At 51.2% G+C, this 26,469-nt stretch overlaps 7 protein-coding genes and 1 non-coding gene across 8 annotated transcripts in view; 3 read left to right on the top strand and 5 right to left on the bottom strand.

Moving 5' to 3' along the window:
* Pmar_PMAR010113 (hypothetical protein) overlaps positions 1–1,141 on the top strand; it is a gene marked incomplete at both ends in the record, with an annotated part of 3,442 nt that extends 2,301 nt beyond the window's left edge. Inside the window, 4 exons of the mRNA XM_002788538.1 lie at positions 42–503; positions 547–724; positions 803–975; positions 1,022–1,141. Of these exons, the coding sequence (XP_002788584.1) occupies positions 42–503; positions 547–724; positions 803–975; positions 1,022–1,141 (933 nt within the window). The remainder of the gene's footprint in view (positions 1–41; positions 504–546; positions 725–802; positions 976–1,021) is intronic.
* Positions 1,142–1,271: 130 nt separating this feature from the next.
* On the top strand, positions 1,272–4,011 carry Pmar_PMAR010114 (hypothetical protein). The gene is made up of 5 exons (XM_002788539.1): positions 1,272–1,441; positions 2,885–3,398; positions 3,445–3,565; positions 3,631–3,809; positions 3,854–4,011. The coding sequence occupies exons 1-5, from the start codon at positions 1,284–1,286 to the stop codon at positions 3,908–3,910; spliced, it is 1,029 nt and encodes a 342-aa protein (XP_002788585.1). The 5' UTR covers positions 1,272–1,283; the 3' UTR covers positions 3,911–4,011.
* A 107-nt stretch (positions 4,012–4,118) lies between these two features.
* Positions 4,119–7,431, top strand: Pmar_PMAR010115 (hypothetical protein; the record flags this gene model as incomplete). The annotated part of the gene is made up of 3 exons (XM_002788540.1): positions 4,119–6,428; positions 6,460–6,986; positions 7,380–7,431. The coding sequence occupies 3 exons, from the start codon at positions 4,119–4,121 to the stop codon at positions 7,429–7,431; spliced, it is 2,889 nt and encodes a 962-aa protein (XP_002788586.1).
* A 1,031-nt stretch (positions 7,432–8,462) lies between these two features.
* Positions 8,463–8,943, bottom strand: Pmar_PMAR010116 (hypothetical protein; the record flags this gene model as incomplete). Its single annotated transcript, XM_002788541.1, has 2 exons — positions 8,463–8,736; positions 8,780–8,943. The coding sequence occupies 2 exons, from the start codon at positions 8,941–8,943 to the stop codon at positions 8,463–8,465; spliced, it is 438 nt and encodes a 145-aa protein (XP_002788587.1).
* A 2,816-nt stretch (positions 8,944–11,759) lies between these two features.
* On the bottom strand, positions 11,760–12,456 carry Pmar_PMAR010117 (hypothetical protein). Its single transcript, XM_002788542.1, has one exon. The coding sequence runs from the start codon at positions 12,422–12,424 to the stop codon at positions 11,954–11,956; it is 471 nt and encodes a 156-aa protein (XP_002788588.1). The 5' UTR covers positions 12,425–12,456; the 3' UTR covers positions 11,760–11,953.
* Positions 12,457–16,743: 4,287 nt separating this feature from the next.
* On the bottom strand, positions 16,744–21,812 carry Pmar_PMAR010118 (conserved hypothetical protein; the record flags this gene model as incomplete). The annotated part of the gene is made up of 15 exons (XM_002788543.1): positions 16,744–16,845; positions 16,895–17,025; positions 17,311–17,398; positions 17,444–17,503; positions 17,610–17,685; positions 17,745–18,113; positions 18,163–18,253; positions 18,277–18,382; positions 18,426–18,705; positions 18,788–18,955; positions 19,008–19,091; positions 19,133–20,257; positions 20,301–21,121; positions 21,172–21,391; positions 21,442–21,812. 15 exons carry the CDS (start codon positions 21,810–21,812, stop codon positions 16,744–16,746), a joined length of 4,092 nt encoding a protein of 1,363 aa, XP_002788589.1.
* A 532-nt stretch (positions 21,813–22,344) lies between these two features.
* Pmar_PMAR010119 lies at positions 22,345–22,424 on the bottom strand. Its single transcript has one exon. It is a non-coding gene; the product is annotated as a tRNA-Leu (tRNA).
* Positions 22,425–23,208: 784 nt separating this feature from the next.
* The window catches only part of Pmar_PMAR010120 (DNA repair helicase, putative), a gene marked incomplete at both ends in the record, with an annotated part of 4,286 nt that continues 1,025 nt past the window's right edge, over positions 23,209–26,469 (bottom strand). The window contains 14 exons of the mRNA XM_002788544.1: positions 23,209–23,304; positions 23,352–23,482; positions 23,644–23,737; positions 23,784–23,843; positions 23,890–23,965; positions 24,176–24,381; positions 24,430–24,511; positions 24,567–24,652; positions 24,684–24,758; positions 24,804–25,086; positions 25,126–25,287; positions 25,334–25,417; positions 25,466–25,595; positions 25,736–26,104. Coding sequence (XP_002788590.1) covers positions 23,209–23,304; positions 23,352–23,482; positions 23,644–23,737; positions 23,784–23,843; positions 23,890–23,965; positions 24,176–24,381; positions 24,430–24,511; positions 24,567–24,652; positions 24,684–24,758; positions 24,804–25,086; positions 25,126–25,287; positions 25,334–25,417; positions 25,466–25,595; positions 25,736–26,104 — 1,934 coding nt within the window. The remainder of the gene's footprint in view (positions 23,305–23,351; positions 23,483–23,643; positions 23,738–23,783; positions 23,844–23,889; positions 23,966–24,175; positions 24,382–24,429; positions 24,512–24,566; positions 24,653–24,683; positions 24,759–24,803; positions 25,087–25,125; positions 25,288–25,333; positions 25,418–25,465; positions 25,596–25,735; positions 26,105–26,469) is intronic.

The raw sequence follows: 26,469 nt of genomic DNA on the forward strand, positions 1-26,469 counted from the left end.
ATAACAAAACCGGCTGGAAGAAGAGTTGGAGTGACAGTAAGACGGCATGGGGAGATGGAAAGGGGGATAAGGACTGGTCATGGGAGGGTAAGGACAGCCAGAATTGGTGGAAGGATGGTATGGGGCAATGGGGGAGGTACTGGGAATCTGAGGAGGGAAAGGAGGGTGGTGGAAGCCCTGAGCGGAGGCCTCGAAATGACTGGAGCGACTCGGAATCCAAATGTCGGTGGAAATGGGCTGATGATAAATGGGAGAAAAACAGTCCTGTTGGTGATGGTAATGATGAGCTCATGGTGTCGGGGGCACCGAGCCCGTCGACGAAACCATTGGAGACCGCAGAGGGGGGAGAGGGACGGTCCCCATCGGTAGTAGAGGAGGTTGAGGGAGATGCGGTAGGTTCTGAGGGGGAGGCCATGAGTATTGTGGATGATGATGATGAGGGCACTATTCCTCAGGAGGCGGCTGCTCCTAGGCCTGTGATGGAACCAGGGCAACTTGAACAGGTGATGCCAAGCTGGCGTGATCGGAGAAGTAGTGTGGTGACAGGTAACCCAGCTGTGTCACCGTCTGTTGTGGCCGCTGGAGGACATCCAGTGGCTCTTCGATGTAACCAGCCCGAGTGACTCGACTCCTAGTGCTGCACAGTCCCTCTTGAGGGAATTGACCCTGAACACTGTGGTGGTATGCCCTCTTGGGGGGTCGGCTAAGTATGCTGATGGGGAAGGTGAGACTTACGTGTTTTATACGTTGTCGCGAATATGAGGGAGGTTGAAGTCCTGTGATGCTGATGGGTTCTCTTTAGGGGACATCCCAGGGACTATAGTCCTCAGAGACACGGCCGAGCCGGTTCCTGTTGGAGGGCTCACTCCTAGCAAGACAGTAGAGCAAACTATCTCTGATCTCACAGTGGAGTTAGTACAGTATGCGGCGGCTGATTTACCCGAGCTCCGTCACAGAGTCAGTGCATTACAATATGTAATGGCTCGTCTTCATACCAACTCTTGTACAACTTGTGTCGCAGATACGAGCAGCCTGCGATATAATAGAGTTCCTGGACGGTGCCGAGTGGGATGAGGATCGGATCTTGCAACTCTTGGGGGATGCAGATGAGGCCAGAAGGATACCCCCGGACGAAGTTTGATTGCATTTCGATTGCTTCAAAAACTTACTACCATTATCGCTGTATTATCACCAAATTTGCCGACTATTGTGGCATGGTCGTTGAGTTGGGGGAATCGTTGGCCTCAGCGGGAGCCTCCCTATTCAGTGTCTTTTTCACCCTGATGTTCAACAATCAACGAAGAGGTCGAGGTTGCTGTCTTCTTGAACTGTTGCTCCTACTCACATTACAAGGCTCCGCTCGAGCTGCTATAGCTTCCAACACGGCCTGTGAGTGTACATCCAGTTGCGGCACTGGTCTCTTATCTGCATCTAAGGCTTGGTGAGGGTGGGAGTAGGGAGTCTTCATTTCATGTGCAGTGTGAACCAACACGTTATACAAATCACCTTTTTCAAGGTAACTTGTCCATTCAGGAGAGTTTATCGATAACCTTCGAGAGGCGTAATGATAATAATAAATTTCGAAAATTTCCGGACCCTGCTGACTGACCCAAACCGTTATGCAGCTCAACCTTGTTGTGCTATTTTGGGAGGAGCTCTAGGAGAAAATTCACATTCATGAGCCAACATGGCCACCACTTCATTGAAGGAACTTCTCAACACGTCTATCCATCGAACATGTTAGTTTTCGGATGTCTTCTGCCGTCACCTCCTTCACCGCCTTCTGTACGGCACACAACAGTTGATCTATGGTGTAGAACTGGATGCCTTGGCGATATATCGCTCTGGGATCAGAGGAAAGATCTATAGAGCAGCGCAGAAGATTGAATTATTGCTTCAGACGGGCCCAGTAGTTCTCTATGGGATTCAGGTCTGGCGAGAAACTGGGCCAAGGCATTATTTTTTTGCCCTTGAATCCGTTTCTTTTCCAGGAAGGAAGTGGTGAACTTGCTTAAATGAGGCGGAGCGTTATCATGCATGAATACCAAACTTCGTTTTGAAGCTGATTGGGTGAGATCGATACCAGGGGATGGAAGTTTTCCTAAGAAGCTCGGTGTACCTGGTGAAAAAGGGATCAGGTGCCTAAGCTGCATCGTTTGTTACGCTTTGGAGTCCATTTTGACTCCGTTATCTACTCTGAAGGGCCCAATCACGGTATCGTCGATGATACCTGCCCAAAACATGACGCCACCACTCTTCTGTTGTCGCTTCATCCTCGGTGGGGGTGACGTGCCATGGAGAATCCATCCTGATGCCCACGCATCAGGGCCATCCAGGGTCGCTCGACATTTGTTGGTCCATAGAATGGTTGAAAAATCCCTCTTGATGTTCTGTCGAGCCCAATCAAGTCTCAATTCCTTGTGTCGGGCGGTCAGACAAGGCTTCCCAACTGATTTGCTTACCTTTCCTAACTCTCCCAGCACCCTGTTACGTGATGACTTCCGCTTCATGGGAACGCCAGCCGACTCAAATATCTCCTTGCTGGTTCCCAGGGTTTGCTTTGCCATAGCACGCTTCAGTCTGGTCTTCTCGCGCGCAGTGACACTCAGCTGGCTTTCGCGGCTCATTTGTATACAAGAAGACTAAGTTGAATATGGGTTTGGGTCAGTCAGCAGGGTCCGAGAGTTTTCGCGCGCCCAAAACTTGACAGTGGATGATGAAACGGTTCTCAAACGATTGCTGATCGATTGTCAATCGATTTTCATTATTATTATCTTTACGCTTCACGAAGTTCACTGATAAACTCTCCTCAATGGACAAGTTATCTTGGAAAAGGCGATTTGCATAACGGTTTGGTTCACACTGTAGAGGCTTTTCCCTTCAGGTGTTATGTTAGCCCTAGTGGCTGTGGGGTCGGGACCTGTAGCTGTTTGAGTGCGTCTAAGAGCCCCTATGATTTCTGTGATGACAGTCTTGGTCTTCTCCAACGAGAGCGCGAGAGGAGTCGGAGCGAAATAGAAGCTCTCACGGCCAAACTAGAGGACTTGCGAACTAGGCTCAGCTTGGACGATTCGACTAGGGAGGCTCAGGAGGCTGCCCTGAAGGAGAAAGAGGTCCAACGAGAGGAGCTGGAGACGGTCATTTCATCACAGAAGAGTACCATTGCTGTGGTGTCTTGGTATTCCCTCTGGTGTGCTGTGGCTGTAGCGGCTGTAGTGTCCGTGCTTTGTCTGCTCTTCTGCCTCTATAAGGCATTCTTATTACGGAAACAAGTGAAGGCCAGCGTGGAGACGAGTCCGATAACAGAAGCTCTGCTGAGCCCGCCAGCGAGGAATGCAGGGAAGGGAGTTGGGACTCCCTCGACTGAGGCTAATAGCCCGGCGAGGCTACCTCCTGAAGTAAGGTGGTTGAGTTATGACTATCGTCATAGTGATCGCCCTTCAGACACCATCGGATGTCTTCCCTCTTCACAAGTCTTTCTCCCCGTCACTGGGCGGTCAGGACATCCGTTCGCCTTTCCTGGCAGCTGGGGTTTCGGCAGGAACGGGCACTCCTGGGTCGGCACGTAAGGCTCGACTATGCTATGCGGCATAGCATAGTCTATGCCTCGTTGATAAAGAATCTCATCAGATGAGCCTTGGAGTGAAGTGGACATGTCTCGACGCTCAACGCGGGATGTCCTCGATACTCCGAGACTTGGGCCCTCAGGGTCCCAGCAACGGCCGAAGTTCCACAAACCGGAGATCACAGTAGATGATGAGCCTCAGCATAGTAGCACTTCGAGGGAGGAAATAGAGAAGTCGACAAGGGTAAGTGTTGGGGCTATCGATCGAAGGATTTTCGCTGACCTCAGGCCTACTACAACCCCTCTATAGTCGACAAGAAGGGACCAGAAGGTTCATCGTCGTAGCATTTTTCCGATGTCTGCGAACAGACACGTTTTGCTCGCATGAGCTCAGATGGAGGTTTTTTTTGTATTCACCACCACCTCTATGATGTTCGCGTGTCACCATTGACATTGAAATTATAGCATTTCCGCCTTCACCATCAGACGAGGTTTGGTTCTGGTCACGGACCTAAAATGCTCCTCCAGCCTCCAGCCTCCCCCCCTTTCCCCTATGCCTGCGGTGGTGACACGAGCTCAGCTCGCACCGCTCTTCAGCAGCAGTCCGGTCTCTCCAGGCAGTGCTATCTGGGATGCCCCTTTGAGTCCGTGGATGCGACGGCCAGAGACCTTAGCGGGGGGCCTCTCGGTCTTGGCTTCTGAGGTGGAGGTGCGCTGGGAACGGAACCTTGTGGTGCCTCTGGAGCAAACTCTATTGATGTCCGAGGATGACGTTGACTGGTTCCTTGAAGAAATAAAGAAGTTCAGAGCCGACCAGGAGGCCCCCTCGGGCTCGAGGTTCTTCTCAGCCGCCTTGTGCCGGAGCCTTGCATTGGTCCATGGTCCAGCTCGACGACTCTCTCTATTGGAATATCGGTTCATTGAGGTCCTCAAGGAGCTGCAGAGTCTTCCTATGAGCTCTGGTCAGGTGGAGGAGAGCGCTGTCAGCATCACGGACTCGTTCTTTTGCATCGAGCTCATCCGACCGTGCCAGCCGTATAAGGCAGAGGATGGCAAGACCGTTGTGGTGGAAGAGACAAGGATCTCGGACCTGATCCTGATGGCGGAGGTCCCATGTTGGTGGGCACCCTATCTCCCTCACTTGGAGGATATGCGCCGACTAAAATCAACCTTTAAGGCCTCCCCGGACACAAGCATGGCCGGGACCACTAAGAAGGATGAGGTTGAGCCAGTCCGAGTTGAGTCCATTGTAGAGTTGGATGATAGTGACGAGGAGCCAGAGAAGAAATGTCGGAGGGTGGGCGAGCAGTTATCGAAGGAAGTCGAGGCCCGGTCAGCAGACGATGGAGTTGTCGTAGAAAGCACTGTGCGGGAGGATGTGCCCTTGCTGAGTCCACCACCGAACAATACAGTGGCGGAAGGCCTCAAAGGTTCTCCAAGCATTGTTGAGGAAGAGGTGTATCATCAGGAAGGCGGTAGGCCTATCGATGGAGAGGTTCATCCGCTCGCTGTGGAGTCCACCCTGGCGACTTCAGCGGCTGAAGTGCTAGAGGAGAGAGCCCAAACTGTTTCCATGGAGGACACCCTCGTCCCAAGGGCACTGGACCGTGGTCCTGATGATGTACGCGGACGACGACTAGATTCTGCAGCCGAGGTACCCCGCCCGCCCTCGACTACTGTTCCCCCTTCTCCCTTTGGGGCCTATGTCAGCGACCTCCCTGCAAAGCCACCCTTACCGTCCTCTAGCAGGGGTACTGAACACCCCTCGACACCAGGGGTCGGCAGTGCTGCTGTCCCTAGCAAGAAGTACCCGCCGTCCTCTAGCAGGCCTACTGTACCCCTCTCCGCCCCAGGAGTCCGCAGTTCTGATGTCTCTGCCAAAAAGCCTCTGCCGTCCTCTAGCAGGCCTACTGCCCCACCCTCTACCCCAGGGGTCCGCAGTACCGATGCCCTGCCCAAGAAGTCTCCGCCCTCCTCTAGCAGGCCTAGTGTTCCCCCATCTACACCAGGGGTCCGCAGTACCGATGCCCTTCCCAAGAAGCCTCCGGCCTCCTCTAGCAGGCCTAGTGTTCCCCCATCTACCCCAGGGGTCCGCAGTACCGATGCCCTTCCCAAGAAGCCTCCGGCCTCCTCTAGCAGGCCTAGTGTTCCCCCATCTACCCCAGGGGTCCGCAGTACCGATGCCCTTCCCAAGAGGTCTCCGCCCTCCTCTAGCAGGCCTAGTGTTCCGACATCTACCCCAGGGGCCCGGAGTACCGATGCCCTCCCCAAGAGGTCTCCGGCCTCCTCTAGCAGGCCTAGTGTTCCGACATCTACCCCAGGGGCCCGGAGTACCGATGCCCTCCCCAAGAGGTCTCCGGCCTCCTCTAGCAGGCCTAGTGTTCCGACATCTACCCCAGGGGCCCGGAGTACCGATGCCCTCCCCAAGAGGTCTCCGGCCTCCTCTAGCAGGCCTAGTGTTCCGACATCTACCCCAGGGGCCCGGAGTACCGATGTCCCTGGCAAGAAGCCCCCGCCGCCCCCTAGTATGCCTAGTATTGCTCCTCTCACCACGGTGGAGAGAGGCAATAACTCCGGAGCGCCGTGTCGCAGCCCTATCCACGTATCCGAGTGGGATGGGCAAGATGCCCGGACCCTGGCGTCTCCGATCAGGCCGACTACTGCTACCACTCCCTCTCCTACTTCTGACCCTCCCATGGTCAATGCAATACCGCCGTCTACAAGTTGGGTGCCGGCCGCGCCTCATCCTGTCCCCTTCGGACCCTCAGGCAACCCGCCCCCCACGGCGCCACATGCGATCACCGCGGCGCTGTATCAGGCTATGGCTCGTGCTAAGGCAAGTCCACTGACGGAGGACGATCGAGTAAGGGCGACGGGAACCTCTACGCCATCAGCCAGGAAACGAAAGCGGAGTCAGAGGAGGGCGCAGGCGTGGGCACGTCAGCGAAGAGCTGAAGAGGGCCTCCGAGGGAAGGGTCGGACACCATCCTCGGCCCCCTCGCAGAGATCTGGTCCTCGACCATCGACTCGTGGTACAACTCCGCCACCATCAACGTGGTCCAATCAGTCAGGAACCTCTCCGACGCGGCTCGGCAGACCACAAGCTGTTCCTGTGTCGGCATCCCAGCGACCATTTCGGTACACGTATCAGAGTCCTGCTATCTCTAATAGTGGTCTACAGCTGCGGATGGGACCAACGGGCAACTTCAACGACATTGCACCTCCCCGACTGTACTCAGAACCTCCTCGTCCTACCCCTACAGCGTTTCGACCGAAGCAGGAGTTGCCGGCGGCCCCGTCGACTTCTCGAGTACGGATCCCCCAAGACGGTGCCAAGATTGAAGTTCCATGCGAGTTTATACCATACAAGAACCCCTCTTAGATTGGTCCTCGGGGTCGATAACTTTACCGATATGACTGTGTGCTATACCATTGGTCTCTAGCGATTGTATCCGCTTCGTTTCAAGGTGTATGAGTTCGATTCAGTGTCAATTACGGCACGCAATATTTCCCACAGTGGATCATTATGATACAATGTGAGAGCTATTGCGTCATACAGTGTGTATGAGCAGTGGTCATTGACAACTTCTAGTTCACCGTTCACTCCAACGGCCTCTACAGGCCTCTCCCGTTTACCACAGGGTGGATGGTCGTCGTTGTCGACTTGATGTCCCTCGAGGATGAGTCGGAGCCTGTGGCAATCCTCAGCTTAGCCCTACGATACCTCGGACAACTACTGTAGTTTGGAGTCAAGACTCCCCCTTGGTATCCATCAGGCCGCCGATAATGTTTGACCGTCAGGGTGTCACATCAGGCATGAGACCTTCGGATTCACGCTCGATCCGGAGCCTGTGACTGAGGGCTGACTGTGACTGGAGACCACCGGAGACCCTTGGGGCTTGTCCTTAGTGATTGTCTTCGGTTCCGGCGGTATGAATGATGATCGAGATGACGAGGGGATCCGCTTCAAACCTGTCACAACTTGTGACTCACAAGCTGTTTGTGTCCTCCGTATGGACATCTGTGTCGCTGGCGAGAAAGCCTCGACAGACCACAATTCCTCACATTACTTTCACGTGGCCTAAAGTGTACATTTTCTAATGCATTAGTAATCGGTCATCAATCTGGAGAATTCCTCATGCGAAAACTCTATTGATTGAACCGAGCACTGGGAAGAAATCTCCACACAAGAATCAATCTGGTTCTTGCGCGAAGAGAGACGATCAAGGCTCTCATGGAGGAGCGGATATGAAAGAATAACTGTCTCATAACCATCATCATTAAGCTCAAATGCTCAACAACCCTCCCTCTCTTTGATGATATTTGTTCGAGTAAGTCCATTCAGCGTTGTGACTTGAACTAAGCCGATTCCAAGCCGTGAGTTCTCCCAAGCCGCTATTCGTCTCACTTATGTATCGCTGAATGCGGAAGGTGTGCACTGACGCGAATGACGCATCAATTGCAAGATGAGTTGTTTCATCATTGGAAAATGAATTCTACAAGGTCCAGTGTGACGTAAAATCGTTGTATTACTCAGCGAACGCGTGAGAGTTTCGTCGATTTTATTGTCACTCTTGGTTGTAACATAACTGAATTATTGCATGCTTAAATTCTAAAGGTCAAAACTTGCTTGTAACATTGTGGCTCCTGTCTGCCCGCTTGTCAAACGTTAGCGGCCTGTGCAGCATAGGGGAGGTTATAGTCCCATCGCAGTCATCATGACAACTCAACCAAACGAAAGTATCAGGGAGTGAGCTCTACGGAATGAAAATGCGGAATGGAAAAAATTCAGACCTATGGCTGAGTATTTAGGGCGGTAACTGCTTCCCCCTAGTGTAGCATCAGTACGGGCGAGCTCAAAATCTGCTCAAAAGTTACTGTACCCATTCGAAGGCCTCTAATCAGACATATCGGTGAGCGTCTCAGCGTCCACGTCATCCGCCTGCACCTTGCGCATGTTCGTATCCCACGGGCCTTTGCATCTCGCAAGCATGCGGGGCACGTTATTGATGATCATGTTGAGCTCGTCGGTGGTCTCGTTATGCCTCGTGGCGGCGAATTGCTCCTTGGTGAAGTAGAACCCGCTGAAGTCACGATTCATAACGTAGGGCTGAGGGGCATCGTAGCAAGGGTTGTAGTGCATTGGTACTTTCTCCAACCCGCGCTTATGCCTCCAGGCGAGGAATGAACCATCGCCAGTTGTACTGCTCGTACTTCATGAAATGCTCGTTCAAGAAAGTGACTTCGTGGCGAACATACAACTTCTTCAAAAATCCACCATAGGTAATCTCGATGCAGTTCTTGCTGGGAAGATCGTCAATGAGCTTACCAACCACTGAGGTTATGAAAAGAGCGAGGAAGAGGATGGGAGAACCCATTGGATGTTCCTGAGGAAACCTGACCAGCAACTGAGAAATCAACAGTTGAAGTTCTATCCTCATAACGACACTCGGGAGCGCGACATTTCAGCTCGCGAGAAGGTGTTCTGTCTCTGACCTTGCATTCCGGCTTTGATGGCCGCTTGAGGTATTGCACCACGTGACGCGATTCTTGTTCGTGCCTCGTGACGCGATTCTTGTTCGTTCCTCGTGACGCGATTCTTGTTCGTTCCTCGTGGCGCGATACCGTTGTCTCCATATTTCGGCCGTAATGGGTCAACCATTTGAACGAACCTGAGCAGCTCAAGCGGAAAAATACTGGACAGCTTGAGATCTTCTTTTCGCTGTAGGAGATCCAAGGTTACATGGCTTATTTTTCATGGTAGAAGATTGGTATGGGAAATTCCCATCGATTCCCCGTCAGACTGACGTGCGTCGCCATTGGGCACCAGTTGTCGCCAATGCGTGGTTGGAGTGCTCCTCTAGCAGGCCTAGTGTTCCCCCATCTACCCTAGGGCTCCGCAGTACCGACGTCCCTGGCAAGAAGCCTCCGCCGCCTCCTAGTATGCCTAGTATTGCTCTTCTCATCACGGTGGAGAGAGGCAGTAACTCAGGAGCGCCGTGTCGCAGTCCTATCCACGTATCCGGGTTGGATGGGCAAGATTCCCGGACCCTGGGAGCGTCTCCGATCAGGCCGACTACCGCTACCACTCCCTCTCCTACTTCTGACCCTCCCATGGTCAATGGTATATAAGATCTGTACTGGAAACTGTCAGTGACAAGTTATCACTGACAGTTTCCAGTACATTTGGTTGTCACTGACAACCAGATTTGCCGATAGCGACCCAACGGCAGAGATGAACAAGACGTTTAAGCTCCCTGATGATAATGGTAAGGTGAAACCATCTAGCGTTCTGACTAGAGCTGAACAAATTACAATCACGAGCCGCTATACGTCTCACTCGTGTATCACTGGACGCAGAACTTCTGCGGCAGAAGGTATGTACCGACACGATTGGCGCATCACTTGGGAGATGTGTAGTCTCATCATTGAAGAGAGAATCTTGGGAGATCCGTGGTAGTGTAAAATCGTTGTCTTACTCAACGAACGCGTACGAGTCAATCTTAACTCTCAAAAAAAGAATCGAACGAAATTTTCATTGTAACAGACTTAGATTTCAATTACCAATCATGATTGTAACATCATTTAGTTATGATATACATGAATTCTCAAAGTCTACTACTTGGAACACTGTGATTCTTGCCTTGAAAGTTGTCTAACCTGCACGGGAAAAGGTGTAGTCCCATCGCATTCGTTGTGAAAATAAACGAGGCTATTAAGGAGCGAGCTCCACTGGTGTCAGTCGTAGACGCAGGAATTCTACTTCCAATCTTCCTCCCGACTCTTGCTTCTCAACACTACTCTCAGGCATTTGGTTGCAATAGCCATGAGTATATACTAAGGCAATCACTGATCAGCATAGCTGATTGTAAGTCTTGAACACAGCCAGTGAATACAGCTTAGTGATGGCACCATCGATCAACAGGGCAAACACAGATAACGGCTGATGATCAGGTTATGGTGACTTACGGCGGGCCCTTGCACCACGGAAAGTCGTAAAGATTAAAAATACCTCGCCTGAGGCAAGTATAGTGAAAGAAAATTCAGACTCATTGATGGATACAGCAATGCGGTAACTGCTTACTCCTGATGCAGCGTCATTACGAGACAAGCTGAGAATCTGCTCAACAATTAGTAGTTGTCAATCACCATACCCATTCCATGGCCTCTAATCGGACATATCCGCGATCATCTCAGAGTCCATAACCCCGGTCCGCACCTTAAGCAGGCTCGTATCCCGTGGGCCTTTGCATCTTGGAAACATGCGGGTCACATTTGTAATATCAACCCAACACGGAAGGTATCCGTATTACCCACGAGCTTGTTATCATGTTTTCGAGGTCCAGGAATACATGGTTGATTTCCCGTATTGCACTAAAATCAGTTTCTTGGTGTAAAACGCGCTTGAGTTCGCATAGCGATTCTCATGCGTGCATTTCGGGTGTCGGGCAACGTGAATCCGGATGGGGCTACCTATCTTGAGTACTCAAGGTTCCCTGAGCTTGGTGGACTCGAGGTCCCCGAGAGTATCGCTTCCTTGATCTCTTAGGGCGTCACCTCTAAGGGTCGAGTCGACCTGCCATCATGATTAGCTAGAGATCAGTACTGACGGACGAGCCGCTATCTATACTGGACGTTGTCAAAGACATTTAAGTACTGCGGGGAGCCAACGGAAGGTTCTCAAGCTCTTTGATGGTACAGGAAAGGCCATCCAGCGCTCGAAATTGAGCTGGGTTGCGTTACAGAGCTGCTACATCTAGGATGCGTATTGTTGAAGAATCTCCGCCGAGTAGCGAAGGAACTGGTTAGTCGAGTGTCTCGCTTGCGGCGTCATACTCTCTAAAATTTTGGGGGGAAATGCCTAAAACGGATAAGTCCAAGCTATGATAGACGAGTAGTTCACTCGGATCCGGTGTAGCCTGATGTCTTTGTAATACTCAATACGCGTGAGAGTTTCGCGAATCTTCATTGTCTGTCAAGGTTGTGATATATTCTGGTAGTGGCGAACTTGGATCATATTGTCATTCTTGATTGTAACATAATTGAATTGTGGCATGCTTGAGTTCACAAGGTCATACTTGCTGGTAACACAGTCAGTCCTGCCTGCTCACTTGTCAAACTTACACGGCCTGTGCAGCACGGAGAAAGGTGTAGTCCCATCGCAATCATTATGACAACTCAACCAAGCGGAACCTTTAAAGAGCGAGAACGAAAAATAAAGAAGATGCGGAAAAAAATACCTCATCCGAGATAAGGATGATGAAAGAAGATCCAGATCTAGGACGAGTATTTGAAATATCAGGGCGGTACCTGCTTTTCCCTACCGTAGCGTCAGTACGGACCAAGCTCAAAACTTGCCTAACAGTTACCATACCCATTCCATGCCCACTAATCGGAAACATCGGGCATCGCCTCAGCGTCCACGACACTGGCCGGCACCTTGCGCATGTTCGAGATTGGGCACCTTGCAAGCATGCGGGGCACATTGTCGATCATCATGTTGAGCTCATCGGTGGTCTCGTTATGTCTCATGGCGGCAAATTGCTCCTTGGTGAAGTAGAACCCGCTGAAGTCACGATCCATAACGTAGGGCTGAGGGGCATCGTAGCAAGGGTTGTAGTGCATTGGTACTTTCTCCAACCCGCGCTTATGCCTCCAGATAGGAATGAACCATCGCCAGTTGTACTGCTCGTACTTCATGAAATGCTCGTTCAAGAAAGTGACTTCGTGGCGAACATACAGCTTATCAAAAAATCCACCATAGACAATCTCGATGCAGTACTTACTGGGAAGATGGTCAGGGAGCTTACCAACCACTGAGGTTATGAAAAGAGCGAGGAAGAGGATGGGAGAAGCCATTGGATGTTCCTGCGGAAACCTGACCAGCAACTGAGAAATCAACAGTTGGAGTTCTATCCTCGTAACGACACACGGGAGCGCGACATTTCAGCTCGCGAGAAGGTGTTCTGTCTCTGACCTTGCATTCCGGCGTTGATGGCCGCTTGAGCACACGTGACGCGATTCACATTTGTTCCTCGTGACGCGATTCTCGTTTGTTCTTCGTGGCGCGATACCGTTGTCTTCACGTTTCGGCGTGACCCATAATGGATTACCCGTTTGAATGAAAAGAAAGGTTCTTGCCAGTTAATCCGAAGCTTTATCGCCATCGGAATGCTTGCATGAGAATTCTAATACCGTGAGGGCAGCTAAAGTACCAAGGCAGACGTTAGGAAGGCAATATTGGGGAAATATCTGCTTGTGCGATGCCGCATCACACGCATCGCCGATGCGTGTCAGCGTGCGCCGGGCGCACATTCAATAGGGCGTGAATCCCGCCCTAGTGAATGTGCGCGCTGCTTCCCGAGGATCCTGCCGCGGGATCACGCGCATTGATTTCGTTCGCCGATCATTGTCCACATATTTGTCTGCTCGGATGATCCCTGAGCAGCTCAAGCGGAAAAATACTGGGCAGCTCAAGATCTTCTCATCGCTAAAGGAGATCCACAGGTACATGTCTCATTTTTCATGGTAGAAGATTCCCCGTCAGACTGACGTGTGTCGCAATTGGGCGCCAGTGGAGCCAATGCGTGGTAGGAGTCTCTGCGTTCTGTTTAACCTTATTCGGCGAAGCCTCTTAGCTGTTATTGCTCCTAGACTGTGTGTGAATCGAATCCGTTCGATTGTTATCAGCCAACTTCGATGGTTGATCATGCGATACTTCCTGTGTGGAGTGAGCGGGGGCATATTTCACGAGGACCCATAAGGAGCAAACATCATAGGGCGCCTTACGGTTTCTTTGCAACGTAATTCCACGTCTTTACGATTTTCATCGAGGCACAGTAGTGTTGAGAGAGTGTGAGGTGGACGTCATTAAGTTCCATGGCTCCTGATGGAAATCCTCCGGTTCGTTGTTTTGGTGATACTTTCTCCTTTGTTGCCGCATTCCTACGGGACCTCACATTATCCACTGGAGTATTTACTATGCTCAATTGGTTGCACTCACTGCCAGTGAGTCACTGGTCACTTAGGTTGGCAGAGGAGAGCAAGTGGACGAGGCAACCTCCGAGAGCGGAGGGAGTGTTAGCGAACCGACTCAGTTGACTCTGCAGTTGTACTGTCCTAGCGCTCTGCTGTTAATCCACAACCGAGCGACATGTCACTTGAATTACTGAACGCGAAACAGCAAAGAAACGCTTGTCACCCGCCGTGCGGGCCTGTCAGATGCGCACGAGTCAGGACTGATATCTTTCCATGTTTATTATCGTTAACTATCAGAATCTCGCCAGTCGCGGACCAGGATATCGCATTTGCCGAGGACTGACGAGGGAGCTTGAAGCTCCGAGCAGCTTCAGGAAAAGGACCGTTCGGTGATATAATGCAGCTATGAACTTGTTGCTGACCCATGGTAACTAAGTTGAAAGAAGACAGTCACTGGTGTACTCGCGTCCCGAGCACAGCACCTATCAGTCGAGCACGATTTTCGGAATTCGCAATTTCATGAAGATCCCATTTGAAGTCTTCAACTTTATACGGGTGGAGGAACACTGCAAGTGGACGTAAGGTCGAACAGCACCAGACATAGATGGTGGTTGGTTGTCGTTCTGAAACAAGAGAACGTTCAGTACCACACCGTCAAATACACGGCGTCAATGCAGCGGAATACGGTGCCTCATGAAAACATACCGTCCAGAGTTGCAAGATATCTTCCCGAAGGGCTCCATTCAAGCTTGTCGATTCGCGCATTTCCAAATTCGGAAGAATCCTGAGCCAAATAGTCGTGCTTTTGGTGCATCCCATAAATGTAGGCAGGGAAATGATATTCTCCTACGATGAGAGGGGCTTTCTGACAACCGAGCCCTGTCGTAGGGATGAGGTCTTTCATCAAGCTTTCATCAAGCCCGTCCTGGAGTTCATCTGAAACAGCACAAGGATGAGTTTCATCATCAATTCGATAGTCACATCAAGACAGAGGGACGAGAAGAACTTAGTCAGCAGGCTTCTCTAATAGGGAATCCTTGAAAGAAACCACAAGGCTAGGGATTCCCTCGCATTGCGGTTTCTGGGAATCAGGATCGCCGAGGCATGATTCAGGGGAATGAGCGTCTTTATGTAACCCTCAGATTGCAATCAGTTCACTACCAAAAACCCTACGAAGATGGAAGAAATGATCGCAGGACAGGAAAGCTCATCGTTGACGGATCTCAGGCCTGCAAATTCCCAGTGGCATTTCGCGCTCTCACGAATGTGTACATCTTGGCCCCTTCTCATGTTGATCCTCCATTTTGTAGATGAGCAACTTCCCTCTCTCATCGGCATTGGAAGTGAGTGATTTGTCGCCGTGTGAGAAAGACGCCACCAATGCATAAGTATCTGTTCCCGGTATGATGAGGTCACAGTAAATGTCATATCAGCAGCGTTGCTCACCCGTGTTGAAGATGAACGTCTGCCCTCCGACGGTTCCCGCCGCTACTAGGTTCCCCAGTGGCGATATGGCCAAGCGCGACAAGCCGTCGCTTGGAGCCTTCAGGACCATCAATTGCTCTCCCGTTACCGAATACACGTAAAAGAGGGCGACGGTTGCCGGATAGGCTACAGGGCTCTCGCATACGAGAAGCTGCGAGTCTTTGAATGGAGGCCATACGACGTTGCATGCATCGTTTGTCGCAAGCTCGAATTGATAGACCTAATTTTCGATATAGCAGTGGCCCGAAATAGCAGAGTTCATCTGGAGTTTATCTAGATGACCCAGACTTGCCCTTTTAAAGCCCTCTCGTGGATCATGTATCGAGATGGAGTCTTTGCAGTCCTGACGATGAGTGCGAGATGATGCATTGCAACGGAGGGACCTACTCGTCTCCTGATAACCGATAAATACCGGAAAGAGTTATTGAACGCTACCGTGGACATGGAGGGCGCCGCAGCGATAGGCGCTGGAAGACTTTCAGGTCGCGAACAGAGAGCTTAAACTCACCAGAATGGCCGAACGGCGACTTGGCGTGATCGACACGCATAGTGTTGGACTGAGTATTGAGACTCCAAATATCAAGTCCCAATGAAAAGTCCCCCAGGGCGAGTACGTGCCTGCAAAACGTCTGAGTCGTGAAACAAATGGAGACTCACCGACTATCCGGTGCCCACATGCAGGCAGCTAGTCCTCTAAACCCTTGCTCAATGGTACATTTCCAGTCAGGATTATCGATGGGTGACATAATTACGATAGACCCGTGTTCGTTATGTGATGCCATGAGGAGTCTCGAGTCAGGAGACCAGATGAGCACAGAGAAACCTCTGCCGCTGCTTGCCAGGCCTGGCAACGCTATACTAGCAACAACGTTGTCCTCAGAGTCGTGAGAAGACATCTTTCGGACCACGATGCGGGAGCCAGAACAACCTGCCAGGGTCCAACAAAGCTTCCCAGTTTGCCAAAAAGAACCCACCAGTCTTGATAGCAGTAGCCAAATAGGCGCTATCGGGTGACACTGTCGCCAGATGCACCGGATTGCATTCATAACGATTGATGATCGTAGTCGGTCCCGGCAGGAGCATCTCAATGAGGAGGTCAACCGCTCTATACCAGAGTGGATGTTACACACCCTTTAAAGGTCTATTTAAATTTGTAGTGAAATCAATTCTGTCGGCCGGGGCACCTATGCCACAACTCCAAGATACGCTCTAGAACAACCACTTTCACGGGGACACGCGATAGGAACATCGATTTTGTCTGCGCAAGCAAAGTCACTTCGATTCCCACGAATTTTGGAAGTAAATTCTGCCGTTTCCGCCTGGGGCAGATATGCCACACCGAGGGCGGCGCTTGTGTTGCAACCACCACGGCAGTCCAAGATGCACATGATGATTCACAATACTCATCGCCATCAGAAAACGGCAATAGTGCTGTCATGTGTGTGTTCTAGGATAGTGGCATAGCTGCCCCGAACTATAGTGATTGCGGATCGACTCTTATGAAAGCGAAAGATAGATGATGATGATGATGTTACAAACTCGACACTGTGAAAGATTGTTAGATTCAGATATAAGATATAAGTGCGTGCATTGTAACAACTCTGTACTGTACATCGCTCCTTTATAAGTACGTAGCAACAACAAGAGCATCAACAATGGACTTGACTCATGCTGTATCATCGTATATCCCTCCGAAGTGAGCAATAATCAAGTGACTACTGCTGGAAGAGGAATCGAAGATCCTCGACCGCTAATTTCTGGAGCGCGCCTTGTTCATTTCCACCTACGGTGCCGTCGAACACGAGCTGTTTCTTCTCCTGAGGTACAGTCAGAATGTAATGAGAGTTTCGAAAAGCAGTTGACTACTTGTAGGGCCAGTATTCTCTCCTCGACGGTATCCTTAGTGATGAATCTCACAGCATTAACGGCCTTTGTCTGGCCAAGTCGATGAGCTCTTTGGATCGCTTGTTGCTCATACGCTGGATTCCACCATGGATCTAGGGGGCAGCCTACTCGCTAGGAAAGGCAGGCTCAAACTTTAAAGTTATATAACATCGAAGATGTGAGATTTGAAAATTTCACACTACATCCAATAAGATGAGGCTACGAGTATCCTCTTGAGATTTTCATGTTTCGATAGTGAAGGAGAGGACTCGGTCGACTCGATTAGTAGCCGAGCATTCAAAGCACCGAGAGTGAGGCTATAACTCATACCATATAAGTCGAAAGAGAATACACGAAGAGCACCAAGTGGTACAATTGGGAGAGAAGTAGTAGCTCACCAAGCAGGAATACGCAACTGGCAGCTTGAAGATTCAGCCCCTCGCCACCAGCCTTGAGCGAGATGAGCAGTAGTGTGAATTCAGGGTCCTGAGGAGAGGAGCATGAGCTAATCAACAGATTGCAAACTACTACCTGGCGGAAGGACAGAAGTATATTGGATCGTTGAGCCATAGGGATGCCACCGTGAAGAACCTAGACAGAACTGTCATACCGCACAGCGTACAACTTTAGGGATCATTCAGCAACGAAGAACAAATCCCGAAGAACTTCACAGAGACAAGAAGATGGTGATCCTTACCAAGCAGGAAATCCCCTCTCGCCGTAGCTTGAAGTCCACGAGTTCTAGCATACGGCTGAACTGGGAGAATACCAACCTGGAATTGTTTGAGAAAACCAAACTTTATTAGTTAATATCATAGACAGGGTATCGTACCCCTTAGCAGAGGGATCCCTCTCTTTCATCTTCCTGACTTCGTCAAGTAAAGCATCAATCTTAGCTGACGACTCGAACTCGTCAGCTTTGATACGATTGAGGATACTGTTCTTCGACCGTCCGCCGATAGCTGCACTCTCTTTCACCTTTTCGGGCGATGGTGATCCCTGCTGACTCTCGTCCTCCTCCTCAATAGCCTGACAAATGAGTAATGACACGCAGAATATGCTTGTCAACTTGGTATAATCAAAGGAAACCCGAGCTACCTGCCCGAATGTGACTGTTATCGGAGCGAAGCACGCAGGGCATCCGATTCCTCCATTCAGCGGCAACTGAGGAGCCTCGCGCAGAAAATCTCTCACGCACTCACTGACATAATGAAACTGGTCAAGTCGAAACGACCCCGTTCATGATGTACTTATGGAAACTGTGACCACACGTAGCCTTGGCCTGAGCCTCATCCTCGTTGGTGGTACGAGCTGGTATGTCGTCTTGGCACAACACCTGAGCTGGCTTCTACTCAGCTAGCAACAGGGAAATCCTACGCATATGTCAGCCCTATCCCTCCCAGCAGTGCTCTTAGCAGGGATAGAACCACAATCCATGCCATGGACGATGAGGTAGGGATGATCTACTGCCTGTGGAAACACTGAGACGGGAGTATGGGGTCACGACGCCTACCTGACGTAGCCTCGTCAAGAGGTCGAAGATATGAGCATAATTATTAAGAACCGTGCCCTCATTAGCATAGACGTCGAAGCGTAGTTGACTCTGCATTGCTAAGCTCTCGTAGAAGTCCTTCTCGCTGTCCGTGAGCTCCGTTCGTCTGATGCTCACAGTCATCGAAGGCAGGTGTAGGTCATCAGCACGCTCCTCTTTGGTACGTCGCAATAGCAGACGATCCAGAACCCGATCGCGCAGCTCTTTCAAAGCGTCCTTGCCAATTCCCGAGAACCCATGCCTGAAAGAAATGGCATCAACGCTGCTGACAGACTAAAGAAGAATCGAGTCCAATCGATATCCGATCGAGTCCCGCTGCTCACTTCAGAATAGGCTTGCTAATGGTTTGGTTGAAATAGGAGTAATGTTGCATCTTAGTATGACCGCACCGTTTACAGTATCGGTTGTCCTCGAAACGGTAAGCCATGGACTTACAGTCACAGTTCTTGGTCTTGCAGAAGTAGAAGGCATACGGATCATACTTCAAGAACCTTCAGTGACAGTCTCAGCAAAACAGCGTAGGGTTTCCACTCGGACGCCTACCTCACGAGCGAGTACAGCTCTCCCACGCGATTCTGCAAAGGCGTCCCGCTGAGCCCCCACCTGTACTCAGCCCTCAATGCATACCTATGAGTCGATCACTGAAAGCACCTAGAGGAGCCTCTTACGCTCCAAGGGCAGTCGTTGTTGTCCGTCCCTTAATTCGATGGGCCTCATCCAGGATGACCCTGCCCCAACGTACACTGTGAAGGGCGGACTTCGACAGATCCAAGTCACTCCTCTCGCAATCTAACGCACAACGATATTGACTCAAGACTAATCCCCCGGGCGGCTTACCGGAGGTATCGTCATCATCCTCCTCTTCATTTCGCACCTTCTTCGCTGCAGCTCTTGTCACCCGACCAGCACACGTCGACCCCCGACGCTTCGCCTGTCGACCTTTCCTCTTCACAACTTCAATTTCACTATCGCTCGACTCGTCCGAATCATCCCCAGTAGCCTCGCTCTCGCTACTAGAGCCACTTGCAGTAGCATCGCTGGGTTCATAATCGTCATCTTCGGAGTTCTTAGGGCGCTTGGAGGACTGAGGCGGCCCTCTGCCCGCCTGTGGCTTCACAGTTTGTCGTAGTCGAGCGACAACAGCTCGCTTCTTCGACGTGCTCATCCTACGCTTCTTGCTAGGAGGGGATGATGAGCTATCTGATGACGATGATGATGCCGACGACTCGGACACCGACAGAGTGGCGTCTTCCTTATTTCCTGTCGAGTCTGGACTACTGCCTAGGCTCACCGGTGAGGATCGGCTGCCTTTCACAGTCCGAGGGGCCACCGTGCTCGCGCTCGAGGGGCTGCCTTTCACCTTACACCGACGGGAAGGTGCTCTACGTCGCTGCCCAGCCTTTTCTATCGACACCGGCTCTTCCACCTTCACCTGCTTCTTAACTTTCCTCTCCGGAGTGTCCACGCTGCCCTCTGGAGCTGCCGCACCCTTAGTCGTCTTCCTCATCCTAGCTATACGTTCGTTGTCAACAGCCTCGCGGACCCTCGCCACCAGGGCGGCCTTCAAGCCAGACGTGTCAAGTCCCATCTCCTGGCACTTAGCTCGCAGCTCTGCCACCTTCAGCTTCCCTATGTCCGTCGCCGAGAGTCGCTCAACTCGGTGTTCGTTCCCATCACCAACTTTCCTTTCACTCGACTCGCCGTTCACCTCCCCCTTGTCCTCCTCCATCTCAAGAATAAGCGACACCAGCTCGGCACGCCTCATCTGATTGGGTATGTCCATGCCAGGATACCTAAGCCAACGCCCATCGCGCCTCGCTAAGGTGCTGCTCTTACCTGTCCATAATAACCTCCTTGAGCTCCCGCATGGTCATCCTACGTATGCTGGCCTCATCTACTTCGGCCAGCTTGATCCCTTTCTCCTCATGCTTAGCTCGCTGCTTGGCCCAATAGAACTCCTTAACCTTCCAAATGCTGGCCTTCTCAGCATTCTCCATGCCAGCCTTTGCCATCACCTCCCTCAGGACGTTGCCCATTGTAGGGGGTTTGTAATCGCTCTCAGCCTTACCCTTCGACCGACCCCGCTTCGATTCCGGGCTCTCGGACGCTCCCTCCACACTAGCTGTAGGAATCCCCAAGGTCCTCTTAGCGGCCTCAGCAGCCTCCCTAAACTTCTTGTGGGTCTTGCTCTGCTTGGCCGTTTTTTCCGCATCAGGACCGCACATATATTTCTGATGCCAGATGAGCTTATCGGGCAGGAAGGCTCTTTGACAGTATCGACAGATGGACTTCAACTTGTTCAGTTGTTTCCTGTATTCGTATTCCATCGTCTGGTACGTCGTCAATACCACATCAAACTTGAGAAGGTCCTCACCACTCAGCCGCTTGTTGCCGTGATAGACGTGGACCTTCAGAGAGTCGGGCTTGAGGTAGCGATGGATCTCGCTGTACCACTGCATCACTGCTGCCACTGGACAGACCACCAAGGTCGGCCCCTTCGTCTCCTTCAATCGTTTCATGACTAGAGCCACAGCCTGGATGGTCTTGCCCATGCCCATCTCGTCCGCCAACACCCCGCCTCTGCACTCTTTGGTAAGCTCCTGGTTGCACATCCAGGCGAGACCTTCCTTCTGGAAGGCTAGTAGTGGCATCACTAGCTGACAACGATATAGAATATTGCCGATACTCTACACCTACTGTCACCAACCTCGTCAGGGGGAGTAAACTTGTCCACGAGCAACTTGGAGACCATGTGCTTCATCCCTCCTATGTCCAAGTCCTCCACCTCTTTCTTTTCATGGCGCTTCCGGAACACCCCTAGGAGCACTTCCTTATTCTCCTCCGCCAAACCCCCGAATCCCATCATGTTCTCAGTGAACCATTCAGATGGATCAGAGACGAGATTCTCAGAGGAAGCTCCCGAGTCCCTGACAGCAACAGAAATAATTTACTCGTTCAGCATGAGTAAAAGAATCACCCATCCACTAGGCCCTCGAGGGATCCGTTTATCTCCAGGAACTTGAACGGTGCACATTCCGCATGGAACCAAATAATGATCGCTCCAAGGTCGCCTCGAGGGTCTTCCACGGGATATCCAAATCGTAACGACGTTTTCGGTATCTTGTGTCCACACCGTCGGCATGTGCTCAGTCCTGACTTCGCCAGGTCAACTTCAAACCTCCACTCCTGCAGAGCGTCAGCCTGTTTCTTCTTCAGTTTCCCTTGCATAGTTTCGGTGATCCAATTTCTGGTCGTAGGATCCCACTTCACCCCGCATGCCGGCTTCTTCAGTTGGGAACTCTCCGCAGATAAGAAATTCTCGAGATCAAACGACACGGGTATATCCATTTAAGAGGCTAGAAGGGCGTGTTGCCGCCACTAATGAAAACAGGACGAAGCCCATGTCAGACCTTATGATCGAAATTCGATCACATAATCGATCATCGAATTATATAAGGGCCCGCAGGACTTGTTCTGAAGAGCCAGAAGCGACACCACACGAGAGATTTTGCGTTCAACGACACAGAGGATGAACTGCCACACATCCCAACACAATAATACCGTAATGATTGATCTACAGGGATTCAAGTTTAGTATGACAATTCTCGACAGAGCAATACGCTCTTACTCATTGAGGTCACTGAACAGACATTGCGGAATCCGTTTTACGGTTTGCACTGCAAACTTTGCAGCAGGTGCTACGAGCATATGTGTTTGCGTGCAAAATGTCTCCAGGTGGTGCTTCAGATTCCTCCATAATCGACTTGCTCCATCATAGGACTAATAGATATATTACCATCTATACTAGGCTAGCCAGCTGCCCTAGGCAAGGACGAGCAAAATGACAATGAGCAAAAGCTAAAAATCACTCCAATAACTCTGACAGCTGTGGGGTTCGAACCCACGCCCTTTCGGACTGGCGCCTTAAGCCAGCGCCTTAGACCACTCGGCCAAACTGTCGATGATGCAAAAGCGTTCCCCATTGCCATACGAATGCATATCGGAGCATCCAGTCAGGACTTCGTAGCTATAAACCACGTGTGTTCGATCGAGGCGAGATTTGAGGGCCCCATGGTCACAGGAAGGCTCTCACATGACGAGTTTCGAGACTCACCTACTGCACGGCTCACGGACTATGATCCCCACTAATAGCACACTACGGAGAGGGAATTCGAATCGAATGTGGCAACTTACGACGCCGATCATGTGAAGATGAAGAGCTACACCAAACGAACCACACAGAACTTTCCTCTCCTGGGTTGCTATTCCTTCGGAGTTTGACTTGAGGCAGAGCGACGAGCGCGACAAATGATGAAAATGTTAGCATATCAATACCAGCCAAACCGAACACCAAACGACGCAATCCGACATATTGCACCCTTGTCACACCACTGGGTAACCGCTCTGGCAAACATCCCTCTATTTGCTCAGAGGTATACCGAATCGCCCGTTGCCAAGCATCTACCGTACCTTTTCCAATAACCCAATTAGGGTTTGCTGTACTATCCAACTCGCTAACATCGACGCATATTCCCTACCGGATGAACAGTACTTTCTGCGATAAATTTGAGATTTCATAATCAACTCTGTAACACGATGACGCTCTTTCGAATAGCCCTCAACTCAATTTCATATTCTTGATCGTATAAACGCCAAAGCCGTAGCGACTGCGGTAGCAACCATGCCAACGTGGCTTGTGTGTTGAAAAACAGCATACAAGAGCAATGTACGATCTATGACAACCTTAGAGTTGGAATAGGAACCTGATATCTTCTAATGAGAGACCGTCCAGACTGCCGTCACCATCTATTATACCACGACACACAGCCCGCTTTTTCTCCTACAGTGATGAACGAGTATTCAACGCTACAGGACCAGCGAGCCTACTTGCAGCGCTACGATCCGATCTTCTATTGTATCATGTGTCAACATCTTCAGGACTTGAACCCGCTTGCTCTGGCCCAACCGATGAGCCCTCTGGGTGGCCTGCTGTTCGACGGCGGGGTTCCACCATGGATCTGAGAGCAGAATACTCAAAGCATCAGCGTCGGGGAATTCACAATGTATCTGCACTTGCGTATATCCTAATCCGGGCCATGATAAATTTTCAGCCGCAAGTCACAGAGGCTTAGACATTTTCGTATAACAACATCAAGGTGGAAGTGCCCAAAAGACTCACCCAATAGGAAGACATGGTTTGCTACTTGTAGGTTGAGGCCCTCACCACCCGACATGAGGGATATCAACAACAGTGGACATGTATCAGCCGAGGACTGACACAACAAGGACCATCGTCTCCATACACTCTCCTACCCTCACCTCAACGAAGGTTTTCATCACTTTGGCCCGTAGAGGCAGCGGTAGCTCACCATGAAGGATCTGTAGTAGCATCAGAGCACATACCCTACAGCATCCTGATGCTTACCAACGTGGTGATGCCTGCCTTATGTAGCCTGTATTGGCATAGCTCCAATAGTGATACAAACGAGGAAAACACGAGACTGAAATGCAAATGATATGTACAGGATCCCAGGGCGAGACTTCATTCAACTCCCCGAAGAACTAGATTCTAATTACAGTACGTGCAATCTGAGAGACCCTAGAGTTTCTATACAAAATTTCAGATTGACATCAGCAGTAGTTGAGGCCTCAGATTGCGCGTACTGTGTCGAACTAAACATCAGCTCTACTCCGGCACCAGATTTGCTCACCCCTTAGCCTCTCCATCCGCCTTCCTCATAGCTTCCACCTCCGCGACTAACGCCTCTATTTTAGAAGAGCTCTCGAAATTGGCTACTGGTGCTCTCTTCAGTATGCTGTGCTTCCGAGGCAGTCTCGGGTCGTTTTGGAGTTCCCGGAGCCCACTCATGCATGCAGCGAGGTTTCCATCATCCGCATCATCACCATCAGATAAAATCTATGCGGCTGGTCAAATCACGATCGAAGCCACATGACATTCCCCTACATTGCCATAGCGAACCACTAGTGGCTGTTGACAAACTGGACACTGCTGGCTTCGGAGACGGAGCCACGACTGTGCGCAGGAACTAAGGAAAGAACAAGCGAATCAGGAAAGCATCGAGTGAACCAGTGATGCAATACTTGTGGAAGATATGGTCACACTTCGCTTTGGCAAGGGCTTGGGCCGAACACCCAGTTCGTAATGGGATTTCCTCGTGGCAGATGCTCTAACACGCATACGCAACTCTAGGAGATTACGGCACATACGGGGATGGCTACACAGTAGATATCCCCCTTCGGCTGATGATGTATCAAGTAGCGATGGTTAGCCGCCTACACAGCATTCCAATACAGTCTATACTTCTCAGTGCCTCTCACCTGGCGAAGTCGCAATATCATCTTCAAGGCTTCCACCATGCGCACAGCCAGTTCCCCCTCTTTCGCATATTTCAAAATTTTGGCCCGATACTGTTCGTAGAGCTCCTGGTAGTAGACTGCCTCCGCCGCAGACAGCACGGCAATGACTGGCCTCTCCTCCATAGGCGGTAGCTTCACGTCGCTTTCTCGTTGAGACTTAGTTCGCCTCAACAAGAACTTCCTCAGCAACTGCGAGCGAAGGATGCGCATCCCCTGAGCTCCCTCAACCGACGTCAGGCCGGACCTAGGAAGCAACTGATCACTCACGATGGGGCTGACTCACTTCTGTATAGGCCTAGCGATGAAACGGTTGAAGTAGTTATAATGAGCGTGCTTAGAATGCCCACACTCGTGGCATTCGTCGTCCCATGGGTGGTCCAAAACCTCACAGGGACAACCCGACGTATCGCACCCCGTCGTGGACAGCGGTCGCACTCGCAAGAATCTAATATACGATTACGGAGTTCTATGATCCACTGAGATCCTCTCACCTCGCTAGGGAATATAAATCACCAACGCGATTCTGTATGGGGGTACCGGTGAGGCACCAACGATAACGGCACCTCAGAGCACACCTAAGGGTAAAACTGAATTGCCGGGACGTAGGGTATCCCTCCACTCACGCAGCTCGCGCAGTGTTAGTCGTCCTATTCCGAATGCGGTGTGCCTCATCAAGGCAGACCCTCCCCCACACCACAGAGTGGAGAAGCATGTTGGACCTCAGCCGCTCGTCCAAGGCTTCTCGTTCACATCCTGAATGTGAGTACTCAGAGAATATCCGCTTCCGAGTGCCTCACCGATATCATCCTCAACATTGAACGTCTCAGGAGGCTGTCGCCACTGACCACCTTCAGCGTGGGATCGGGAGGCCGGCACACTTCTGCGGCGCTTACTTCCACAGCTGCTGCCGGGACTACGTCGTTTCCCCTTGGTGGAGCTGATCTTCACTCTGGTTCTCCCTTCAGGCGTCTTCGGGGCTGTAGACAGACAGCTACTCTCAGCTTTCTGTGGTGCACCAGGAGGGGTAAGGATGGGGTTCTCGACTTTGACATCACACCCACGAGGAGACTCCTCCTTCTCGCAGTAGTCCGTGGTCAACATCCCCCCGTCGTCCACAATCTCAGCTTCGACAACATCATCAGTGAGATCGATCACTTCCTGGTCACGGTACGATACGAACTCTGTATCCAACCACACCTCCTCCTCCTCCTTAGCCGCCCTGTCCTCTCCATCAGAGGAGATTGATATAACATCACAATCACCTGACGCTACTACCCCTGACGACCCAAACCCGCTTGCCCCTTGTCCTTCCTGCTTGCAGTAGAGATAAGACGATTCCTCTTCTGTCTTCCATTCCTCCTTCATCCCCTCATCCTTACTCCTACTGGACAGCCTACTGCCCTGCCCAATGCCGCGAGACCCTAGACGGTGCCTCCACGACAAGTGCCTCCTCTGTGCATCCCCTCCAGGCTGGCCCTCCTCCGATTTCGGCCCACCCTCAACCCCGTGTCTGTCGTGTATGAGATGCTGATCCCTCCCTACAGTGCCAACCCCAACGTGCTCGTGTCGTCCCATCATCGTTCCCTGATGTCTGAAGTCGTGTATCGGATCAGTACTCTGGGTTGAA

This window comes from Perkinsus marinus (genome assembly GCF_000006405.1).
Source record: "Perkinsus marinus ATCC 50983 genomic scaffold scf_1104296927884, whole genome shotgun sequence".
Classification (NCBI taxonomy): domain Eukaryota; phylum Perkinsozoa; order Perkinsida; family Perkinsidae; genus Perkinsus; species Perkinsus marinus.

Excerpts from the sequence above, each read along its gene's own strand:
- Pmar_PMAR010114 (XM_002788539.1), top strand. The coding sequence starts at position 1,284 with ATGTTCAACAATCAACGAAGAGGTCGAGGTTGCTGTCTTCTTGAACTG. Across the intron at positions 1,442-2,884 it reads TTATCTGCATCTAAGGCTTG|GTGTTATGTTAGCCCTAGTG; the intron begins GTGAGGGTGGGA and ends TTTTCCCTTCAG. Across the intron at positions 3,399-3,444 it reads CGGCGAGGCTACCTCCTGAA|ACACCATCGGATGTCTTCCC; the intron begins GTAAGGTGGTTG and ends ATCGCCCTTCAG.
- Pmar_PMAR010117 (XM_002788542.1), bottom strand. The coding sequence starts at position 12,424 with ATGGCTTCTCCCATCCTCTTCCTCGCTCTTTTCATAACCTCAGTGGTT.